This window comes from Notothenia rossii (genome assembly GCF_949606895.1).
Source record: "Notothenia rossii genome assembly, chromosome: 4".
In the NCBI taxonomy this organism is placed as follows: domain Eukaryota; kingdom Metazoa; phylum Chordata; class Actinopteri; order Perciformes; family Nototheniidae; genus Notothenia; species Notothenia rossii.
The window spans coordinates 21,291,424-21,303,141 of NC_136902.1; the positions used below are offsets into that span (position 1 = coordinate 21,291,424).

General features: G+C 40.4%; 1 protein-coding gene across 2 annotated transcripts in view; it reads right to left on the reverse strand.

Annotated features, from left to right (window-relative positions):
* The window catches only part of LOC307037307 (adenylate cyclase type 6-like), a 37,789-nt gene that overhangs the window by 25,412 nt on the left and 659 nt on the right, over window positions 1-11,718 (reverse strand). The window contains exons 1-3 of one of the 2 annotated variants that reach the window (XM_079678082.1): window positions 8,265-8,570; window positions 5,960-6,157; window positions 4,666-5,557 (exon numbers count right to left, since the gene is read on the reverse strand). In XM_079678082.1, coding sequence (XP_079534208.1) covers window positions 4,666-5,556 — 891 coding nt within the window. In that variant the 5' untranslated portion in view covers window position 5,557; window positions 5,960-6,157; window positions 8,265-8,570. Of the gene's footprint in view, window positions 1-4,665; window positions 5,558-5,959; window positions 6,158-8,264; window positions 8,571-11,718 lie in introns of those variants that run through there. The other variant, XM_079678083.1, reaches the window with a different exon arrangement.

Genomic DNA, 11,718 nt, shown 5'->3' on the forward strand with positions numbered 1-11,718 from the left:
GAGGGCGATTTTGTGAAAGAGGAATTATGACTCACATAAAAAAAGAGGAAGAAAAGTGGAAAGAGAGAAGAGAGTGGCTGCTCTTTTACAGCCGTGTGCGTCAGCCCAGCATTATTTCACACTCTCCATCCGTGGCCGTCCCCTTGTCACCACTGTAACCCCCGCACACCCCCCCGGCTTCATCGTGGAGGTCCCTCACAAAGACCTCTTTTGTCTTCGCCATCATCGGTTACAAATCTTCTCAGCTCTGATACTGCATATACATCTCCACAGGGAACGTTCAGATAAGGGAAAAACAAGTCTGGGACACAGAAACGGCTGATGGATGATGAGGTCCCAGAAGAAGAAACCAGCGTTCTCAGATCCCAGAGTCCGGCCATGTGACGCCAGGAGCCACAGAGTTTGTGTGAGCTGATGTGATGTAATACAGAGAGTGACATACTGAATGGAGTCCTTCTGTATTCATAACTCTCAGTAGCTTGAAGCAAGACAAGAGACACCTGTTGAGACCGAGAGCGGACAATGAATTTCCTCTTCATCTAAAAAGATATCCAGATGAGTGAGATAAGGCTGATAAATATAGATAAACAAATACTCTTGGTCACAATTATTCTGGTCAAAATAGTTCACAATATTATTCAGATAGTAATTTAAACATTATTAAAAAATGTTGGAGGTCAACTAATAGAGCTGGTGACTCGTATGCAAAGGCTGAGTCCTAACTGCAGAGGCCCATTTTCAATTTTCACTAACCCTACCCAAAAAACGTTATTTAAAAAAGAAAGAACACTCTTAAAATGGCTCTTAACATATGAGAATCACTTTACACAATCTTGAATATGTTATGGATGAATAACGAATAAAATAGCAACTTCTTGTATGCCAGTTTTTTCTTACACCTGAATTCCTGTATTTTGTACTCCTCCACTGAGAAAGAGAGCGAGTAAGCTTTTCAATTCACTAATGCGAAATTCCTCTCGATTAACATACTGTGAATGTTTTTACCTGATCGGCAATAAACTCATATATCATCCTATCTCTACTGATAACAGCAGTCCACAACCCTACGCAAACCTAAGAGAGAGAGAGAGAGAGAGAGAGAGAGAGAGAGAGAGAGAGAGAGAGAGAGAAAGAAAGAAAGAAAGAAAGAGAGAGAGAGAAAGAGAGAGAGAGAGAGAGGCCCTCTAGTTAAACAGAACTAGGCCCATGTCCCATTATTGATTGCTTAGAGTTGAAAAGTAAAGTGTTCGGGGTCCAAGCCTGCAGGCGGGGCAGCGGTCCATCAGAAGTCCAGCTCTGGAGATCACACAGGCAACAGGCCAATGTTCCTGTTGTCACGCTGTCTAGTCTAGGCCATGGGTACTTAACACACAAGCTCACTGGACCAGTAGAGTTATGTCAATATTGCCCTATTCAGACTCGCTCCACATTCATCTGGTTGCTTAATAGCGATGGTTGATAGAGAATCACATGTAGGGCTGCACGATTTTGGGGTAAAATCTAATTGCGATTTTTCTGACAAATATTGCGATTGCGATTCGATTTGCGATATTTGTTTTTAAGCAACCCAACGAAAGTTTATTGTAAAATGCGGCCATATCTCCGTCTCTAGCACACCCGCAGCCCGAGCTACGAGTGAAATAACAAAACTTACATGAATCTTACGTTGGGTTGCTTTAAAGTCAAGCTTCAGTTTAAGATTAACCCTGTAATAGATGTACATGTAACACATGTGATGGAGCATTACTAACCTGACTCAGATGGTTTGTTTCACCAAACCATCTAGGAGAGCTCCATTGGAAGCCATTTGGAAAAGGGCAGGCACTTTCAAAAATACTTGGCAGCTGATTGGATTAATCTGTCTATCACCTTCTATCATGGGCCACTTCGGATTGGTTAACAGTGGATGGTACATGTGGAGCACAGCACTTCTGATTGGTGTGGATGACTGACACACAACAACAAAAAAAAGTTAAAAAAAAGAAATAAACAAATGTTAAAAAAATCGCAGGCTTTGCGACTTGATAATCGCATCATTTGAAATCGCAATTTCGATTCAAAATCGATTAATCGTTCAGCCCTAATCACATGTCACATGTCTCTCCAGAGTCACATTGTTCAGCCCATGTGTGTTTTTCAGGTTATTTTGTGGCATTGTCTTCAAGCATGACGGCTTTAAACAGGGGTGGAAATCATGTGTTTAAGTTTGTGATAGTGTTCTTTTTAAGGTTCAAAAGGCCTCTGAAACATCATGATGGAGACACTAATATTGTTCAACGAAACAGGACAGAAGTACTAGAGTAAGGTAGTGGACATATTACACTACACAGCTGCTATTGGAGTGTTGACCTATGGCACCAATTATATAGAGGGTAAATAGAGGGATACATAGAGTCAGTAAAACGATTAAAGGATATAACCCATATCGTAGTTTTAGTTGTTATATTGGGAAATCACAGATGTAACATGAAATAAAAAACAATGGCTCATTTCTATTCCAGTGGTCCAGAAGGGGGGCCAACGGGCCAGCATGAACACTACCAGGACTCTGAAATACAGCCATCATTCATTTTATTGTTTACATCTGTGCTTTTCCTACTGCATTAAAATGTATTTTAGTAAATGGCATAATGTATTGATAAGCATCACTGGTTGAACATCTGGGTTTTACGTAAAGGTTTAAAGCTGTAAAGAAAGTAGATTTTTCAATGCCTGATCAATGGACAAATTATCAACAGTTTCAAAATCTGTGTCTGTCAAGAAAAGAAGCCAAATATCAGAGTTTGCATATTTTCCATGTTTCATATCATTAAAACTTGAAGGGTTTAGGTTTTTGGTCAAAAGAAATGAACTAGAAACCTTAAATGTTTTTTTTCTCTTGTCTGATATATTATGAAATTATAAATATGAGCTTCAAATATAGCAAAAACACACCCAATGTTCAGGCAAATATGGCTAGACTTACAAAAGGTCATTCATTACTTCTGCTGTAGACATTTAGCAAATTCATGAATGTACAATTTAATACAAAACTCTGACAGCACATGCAAGAGAAAAAAACGAATAAAGAAACGTTTCAATGTTTTGGAGCTGAGGCCATCTCTAATTGTATAATTCAGTTTTGATTCTTTTCCACAGCCTCCACTATGAAGAAGTAATCATCCTGTTTTCCATCAAATTCATTGCACAATCCGGGTATCCCACCCCAGCCTGTTTCATTTGACTACAATAGCCTCTTTGTTTTAGAGAATTGTGGCCTGAATGGCACTATGCAACATTATCATGACATTACTCCACAATGCAGCTAAACGGGCACATTCAACCCGGATGACCTTCCACAAACCCCAACAGAGCCCTACAGCACAAAACATGGGCTCATTAAAAATCTCATTTGAGATCCACAGCACCATCTACTTTTAGTAAGGCACCTTTGACATGGAAAAGGGATTAGGAGTCTGTACACTGTTTGCCCTATATTGATGGGAAGAGAAAGTAGGGCGTTTCTACTTGTGAATACAGTAACAACATTGTGCTCAGTTGTATGGTGACAATAGTGGGCCCGTACTAGCACGAGCCTGAGACATGCGCCTTGTTCTCTCATGAATATAAATGTCCAATTTCATTTTCTGAGAATGGCTGTACTGTAGCAATAGCTATGGTCAAAAAGATATATCTAGAAATCATTTTACAAACACATTGTATGTGTACAACTATTGAAAGATTGATTATTAAAACAATACTAACATATGTAAATGTGAAATGAAATGTGTCATTAGCTGCTGTTATTGTTCTCTGTACTCTTGCTAAACATAATACCATGTATTACCATGTCATAAATACTTGTGTATGCTGCTCTTGCTCTTTTGCACTTTTTGCATATCATGTATTTTGTTTTTGCTATGTTTGTAAAATGTAATTTTCTTAAATGTTTTAGGTGAGGGACTGCGGATGGAAATTAGCTCAAAGCTAAATCTGGCACTGTTACGTTTGATACATTTTAATATTTTAAGTGTTCATTACTGTGCATTGTCCCTGCCAAATAAGCGATTAAATGAAATAAATGAATAGACTTCATGTGACTTTAATGTGATGGAACAAAATGCACTGTCCTTGTTTTTCTAAAAATGCATTGGTTTCAGCCATAACGGATAACAAAGTTCAGCAGTCAGGCAGCTCGAGTTAGTATCTTTCAGTGTATTTTTAGTGTGAAAGTATGATGGGAAATGTGTACAAAAAGACCCTTACTGTGGGAGATTCCCACTGGATGACTTGTATAAATCAGATTGTAGCCTTGTATTAACTGAACCTTTTTTCACCAAAAATTGCCTTGAGGCCGTTCAAATAGATTAGTTGTTTAGAAAAAAAATCAGAAATGCGTGATAATTCACTCCAATAACGAAAAGCAGTCCAATGACATAAAGACAATCTGTTTAAAATGACATGACATGGGAAAATCCAGAAACAGTCAAATTAGCTTGAAATGTGACCTAAATGAAAAAGCAAATACCTGATTGGTTTATATTAATTGTGTCAGCTCTAATCACTATAACGTTGTTGATATCACAGTGAAATGTACCGTGACTGAAAACTAAACTAACACTAGCAGATATTTCCATCCATTATATTGTCAGAGCTGTTGTTCTGTGTGTACATGCTGTCACTCACCTGTTTGAAAATGAACTTGTACTCCTGGTTGAGCTGCCAGGCGGTCACCAGGTGAATGGTGGACAGCACGGCTCCACTAACCACAGCAGCTCTCATTCTGACCGGCAGCAGCGTGTAGATAATGTAGATGAAGAAGACCGTCCACCAGATGCCCTCTGAAGCACTGGGGGGGTACACCATGAGCACCCCAAAAACCTGCACTACAATCAGCACCCCGATCACCAGGTAGCTCACAATCCACATGTAGTCCTGGTGGAAGCCGTTGCGGTTGCACACCACCATCATGGCCAGGAAGAGAACCATGGCCACAGAGAGCACGGAGACGAAGGCCACGTCAGGAGTGCTGTGGATGCAGTGGAAGGTCAGCATGACCGCACACACCAGAACCAGCACCCCCATCAGCATGGTCAGAGAGCTCTGGTTGAGTCTGAAGAAGTAGCGCTGGTACAGACGCTCCAGCTTGGCAGATTGAAATGTCTTAGATTGGAAAACCCACATTACCCGCATCCAGCAGTCTGCTGCACTCATCGCCCTGCAGCCGGTCTCTGCTAATTCCCCGGATTCCTCCTCTTTTCTGCCCTTGAGGTCGCCATCATCAAAGCCCAGGTCCACAGCCTTCAGACCCAGATCCCCGCCGCCCATCCTCTTCCCGTAGTGGTCCTCCTGCCAGCCGCAGCGCACGCCAAAGTTGCCCCCGCTGGTGCCTGCCCCACAATGGTAATGCTGGGGGGTCGCATTAGGGAGCTCCAGGTCCTCTGGGTCCCTCAGGCAGCTCATGTAGTGTGGGTTGCACAGCGACGAGCTGTCCTTCCTCTTCTTGCCATTGCGCTCTCCCCATGCTGTCTTCCGCTCATCCACTCTGCCTACAAAGAGGCCTCTGGCCCACGACATCCTGAACAAAACACAGGGACGTTAAGACAGACAAACATTGCTTAAGTTGTGGCATTTGTTCTGATCATTATGCATCCAAAATAGGGCAGAACAGTGGACGTCCATGTCGCAGGAGGCACAATAATTTTTTAAGGCAAATAATGACAAAATACTAAATAAAATACTAAATTACTTATTGTGGTGCTGCAGAGATTTTCCAGCCTACAAAAATAAATCACATAACGATCATTCTATTATATTTTTCTATTAAAATATGAATAATGATGCAAAAATTATAATTCTTTCCAATATAATGAATCATAAACCGATTGCATTGTCATTTATAGTAATCGCACATTTGTTCCAAAACGTTCAAACTTAATGTCAGTTGAAGAGATAACGACAACAATGAGGATCCTCTCACCTGTGTGGGCTTTATGGTGTGTAGCAACACAGCACGCTTTGGCCAGGCCACTAGTTTATCCCCGCGAGCACACACCATGAGCTCAGACTGGCCCGAGGCATCAGAAGTGTATCCGTGTTTCAGCAGTTCTTCTTTATAGAAACAGTCAGTGTGTCAGCCCAATACACCCCCAAATGCCTCTAAAGACTTCCTGTTTTCCTGGGAAAATACAAAAACAACACAAATGATGTTATTGAGCTAACACTGCCGGAGGAAATAACACCTGAGGGTCAAGATCATTATGGATATATAAACATAAAGAAAAACATTGTATCTGTTGACGGGTTACATTTGTTTATTTATGTTTGCGTGTGCATGTATTTGTGTATAATTCTCTGGCGAAATGTTTAACAAATAATAGCGGAGGCAGGAAATAATATCTAGAAAATTGCTTGTCTCCTTCATCACCTTCCCCCATCAGCCTGGAACAGCATTTGCATGGGAACTATTTGCTGTTTTGTTTGCAAAACACTGGATTGTGACAACAAAATCTCAGACAATCACTGCCTCATGCAGCTGCTGCCAACCGGTCAATTTCACCATCAAACTTTAGAGTTAAACACAGTCCTATTTCAACAAACCTTTCACTGATTGCTGGATTTTTGAACATTTAGGGGATGCTCTTCTTGGTGGACAGCACTCCGCTATGCTCTATCACGGCAATCTGCCCCTAACATCTTGAGTGGGCAGAAATGGGTGTGCTCCATTTGACAACAAAGGCCTACTGAGGGGGCACCATCAGGGATCAAGAGCTCTCCAGTCCAGATTACATTTTCCATGCCTCCCCATTAGCTTTGATGACTCACTATTGCTGGCTTCTGGCAGCACATGTCAAGGACACTGCTAACCTCTAAACGTAATAAGCAAATCTCTGCCAGGCATACTGAGCTGAGACAAACAGTGGGAAGAGTGCACATGAACTGTACACATGGCCGTGTTTACAATCAACAGCAGCTTGTAATTTGAGATGATCAACCACAAAACACAAAACAAATCTAATTGAAAAAGGGTACTTTTCAATTAGAGGTGGAAAGGGGAATACATATTTTCATTAAAGATCTGATGCTGCTTGGAAAAGCTTTTCCTGAATACCTTATTATTTAACTCAGTCAAATTATAATCTACACTAGTAGGCCTACTCCTATAAGCATTTTTTAAAATATATATTGAGAGCATGATTAGCATATGACCCAGTCTGGGATAATGCAAATATATGACCAGTTCACCTTATACCGGCAGCAATAACCGTAATCCTCGATTCACCTTTGATACTTAAACGATAGGTCAGGCAGCAGCATGCGGCTCTTATGTAATACCATCTGTACATGCATGCATCTGCCATTGAATATGAATATAATCTCTGAGCCACATATGGGCCGATTTCAGTCAGCCGTCCTGCATGCATGCATAACAACGGAACATGATGGTGATGCTTTCGTTTAGATTTCATTATAGATTAGCAAAATCTTACATTTTCGGCATCACTCCTGTCACCATTGCAAACACGGGCCTGACTTTAAAAATAAATAAAAAACATGTTTAGCATTTACACGTGTAGGCCCAGGCTGTTTGGATGCGGGCAGTCGGCCGAAGCGCATTACATAACAGGACGCTCCAAGTAGCCTACAGGCGACAGCTCTCCATGTTCAAATGTAGCCTCTTGAACCGCACTACACATGGAGACACTTTACCACTGGATAGCCTGAAGTCAGCATGGAGTATGTTGGCTGCAGAAAAAAAAGTAAAGCTAGACACACATCACCTTCTTCGCCAACTTATCAGGAGTAAAACAACCCGCAACTTCAATATTGGCAGTGGATCCTATCCTGATATCGCAGGGATGTGCAGCCCAGTTTACAGAGATAACGGGGTCCACATACTGGGCCTGTCTCCCTCAATATTTAACGTGTACGTCATTATGTTTTGACTCCAAACAGGTCACAGGGAGAGAAGAAATTGGCGAGGATGCTTTGGGCCAATCCGAAAATAGTGTAAAACAGCTGATTTGCCTCCTAATCGCTGCTACACGTTAAAGTGTAAATGAATTGCCTGCATTACGACCAAGGGTTCGTGTCTACAGTCCTGCAGTCCCGCAATCGTCACAGCAAAACATTGTAGTACAAGTCAGCTGTTGGCATTTCCCCCCGACTGCTCTATCCTCTTACTGCGTTTCAGTTTATCCGAGCAGCACCAAATACAATAACACTGTGCAGAGCAGTTTCCCAGCACCGCCGCGGGAAAAGCTTAAGAGAGGCAGCCTACTTACCATTGGACATCCTCGTTACATGAGTAACTATCACACCGCAGTGGAGCTCCAGTTTAGCTCCGTGTTCAGTGTTCACGCAGCCGCCGTCATACGCTTCAGATGCGGGTCTGTCCGTGTGGAAGGAGGAGGGGTTTTGGTTCAGGGAGAAGCGAGCAAACACCTCGAATTTGGCCGGACAACCTTCGCTCTTCCCAGCCAGTGCTACAGTACATTCCCACCGCTTCGACCTCTCCGGCTCTCTCTCCCTCTCTCCCCCTTCTCACACACACGCACACACTGCCTACACTCACACGAGCTGTATTCGTGAGCACATGAGTCCCCCTAGAGGTGGCACGAGGGCACTTCCTGTGCGTGGTGTGTGATTTACAACTGTATGTTGTCAACTTCTTCAATTTTTTTCAAAACGTTCACATCAGTACAGGTATTATACGACAAAAAACCTTATTAGAAACGTTTGTATATCTATTTTAAAATGGCAGAAAACAATATGAAACAGCGCTGAGCCAACCAGGGTTATAGCACCACCCAGTGGAGAAAATGTATAATCAATGCCTTTATCCCCCAGAGCCAGCAGTCACACTGAAACTACTCCAGTGTTTACATTCATTAAAGGAGGCCATTTTAACATTATAGCAATAAAGATAGTAAACAAAGATTATTAGGTTTTATTGTCTGTACAACCAGCCAGTACGCAGCCCGTCACATGATTACATGTAATCTGTAAAACCAGTAAGGCCACACTGGTGTTGACACAGAAGAACATGTTGACTTTTCACCCTTCAAAACAACTACACACCCTGGAAGATCGCACTAGGAACATTAAGCATTAGGTTACAGTAAGTAGTTACCTGGTAATCTCTACATACATACCATGTGATGAAGATTTTTCTTTATATACGTGGAATTTATTTTACCAAAGGGTACTATTTGTGATCTCTCTTTAAACTTGAAAAATATAATCTGTCCCTCTAAGAGCCCCCTTCCTTAATCCCAACATTAAAGTTTCTCATCGTATAACATAGGCTTATCTATATAAAATAGGCCTACAGCTAATAGTAGAGTAGATTACAATGCTATAGTAGTAATTATTTTTGGCTTTAGTATAGAACTACTACACTATAGACTTTATAGTTATAATTCTACTAATGATATTCCCATGAAACCCAGTTGAAAGAACAGATGCATAGCTATGTGACTTTGAACAAAATGTAAACTAGAAGAATCATCTCATGAAGCATAAACAGAAATACAATAAATGCTACATACTACTGTACATATTACAAGAATTATAAAGTGCAATGAGACAATAAATAGTCACATATAAAGAGTAAAAAAAAACAATAAAATATAAAAATTGCCTCAAATATATTGCGTTTGTGGCAGTTTTAGTATTTTATACTTATATTTATTATTTAGTATATTCAGTTATGTAGAAGTTAGATATAAGCTTTATAAAACAATGAATGAAAACAAGTTATTGTTGTTCATGTGAGAGATGTAAAAACAAACTCCAAATTGCACAGCTTTGCCTTTGTCCATTAACAAATAATAATAGTGTATTGTATTGTATGTATGTACTGTATTATATCTTTCGTCATTTTGACCAGCAGTGGGCGCAATTGGTCAGCAACTGTTACTCTGCATTAAAGCCTTTAACAGTGGTTTCACAGTGGTGTCCCATCACTCAGAATGTTTTTTGCAGTATTGCTTCACATTGATGTTTCACCTTCACTGTGCAGAAAAATGCATGTGCTGTTGAACAGTAAAAGGTTATTTTTGCACATATCAGCTGGATCAAGAAATGTGTTTTTTGATCCCAACACGTCTGGAAGTCAATCCTGGTCAAGTATGAAAAGTGAAACCTCATGTTCAGAGTTGGACTCGATAAGGCTGTTTGCAGGTGCATCTGCTGAACTATTTGTTACTCACATTCAATCTGGGTTTTACCAGGCCAGCAGCAGGATGTGTGACATCAGATGAGAACTTACTGATGTGATATTGAAACTTGAAACCAACATTTTACACGAAAAAGGAACTTTCAAATGAAAAAGACTACATCTCTTTTCAGTAGGTAAACTTGACTCAGAAAATATTTGCATATTCACCATTTTTATGTCATTTAAAAAATGGAAAATATGTAGATGTCATTTCTCAGAAATGTTAAGCAGGTAGAAATGTCTGGATTTGGATATCTCAAAGCGAAAGATAGTATGTGTATAGTCTGTGTCTTTTAACATTTCTAGTTTTTTTTTCCCTTCATTTTACTTGCACTGAATTTTGCCAGATTGGATCTATTGGAAGCTGCATAAATTCCAAGTCAGTGTGAAACTACATCAACCACAAAATGTGCTTCAGTTTATGGGCTCTCTCTGTGGCTCTCTTGGTCTTGTGTGTGTGTGTGTGTGTGTGTGTGTGTGTGTGTGTGTGTGTGTGTGTGTGTGTGTGTGTGTGTGTGTGTGTGTGTGTGTGTGTGTGTGTGTGTGTGTGTGTGTGTGTGTGTGTGTGTGTGTGTACAAAGTGACTTTTTCCTGTGTTTTTGACATTGGCAGTATATAATACCTGACTGGAGCGGTCGATGGGCGCTGTGTCAATGGAAGGCCTTTACGGGATGTGAGGTGGACAAAGTGCTGGATCAGTGAAAACCGAGAAGACCCACATCTCACCCCTGCCTCCTGAACATCTTCACCCAGCAAACACAAAACGTCTCCTTCGACTGAAAACAGCACCCCCATCCAGTGGTGGGAAGTTACTAAGCACATTTACTTACTGTATAGTAGGCCTACAATGTTGAGGGACTTATACTTCACTTGAGTATTAAAATGTTTTGCTATGTTTCTTCCCCAGTACAATTCAGAGGTAAATAATGTAATTTGACTCCACTACATTTGTTTAGTACCTTTAGTTACTTTCCAGATTTTGAATAATTATGTGAAATCTAAAAATAGCTACCCATACAAAGGAATTAAAAGCATCACCTTTACCAGCTTTAAAGCTTCAAACAAAAGTATATTTTGATGCTAATACTTTTGTACTTTTACTGAAATAACATTTTGAATACATTACTTTTACTTATAACATATATTCCTACACTCGGGCACATATATTAATCTGTTTGCAACTTTTTTTAAACTATTCATATTCCAATTACTTGTAACCTATTCTTGCACTATTTCTATTCTATTTTATTTGTATTTACTTGCACTATTTTATCTGTTTTATTGTGTTGCACTGTTGGAGGAGCCTGTCACCTAATATTTGCATTGACATAACTACACCGTAGCTATGTAGAAATGACAATAAAAGCCTTGAATTGAATCTTGAATCTTATACTTACTTGTTACTTAGGTAAAAATATCTGAGTACTTCTTCCATCTCTGCCCCCCCCCCCCCCCCCCCCATCAAACACACCTTGGCTCATGTTGGAACCTCTCAGGCTCTGAAAATGTAAAAATCT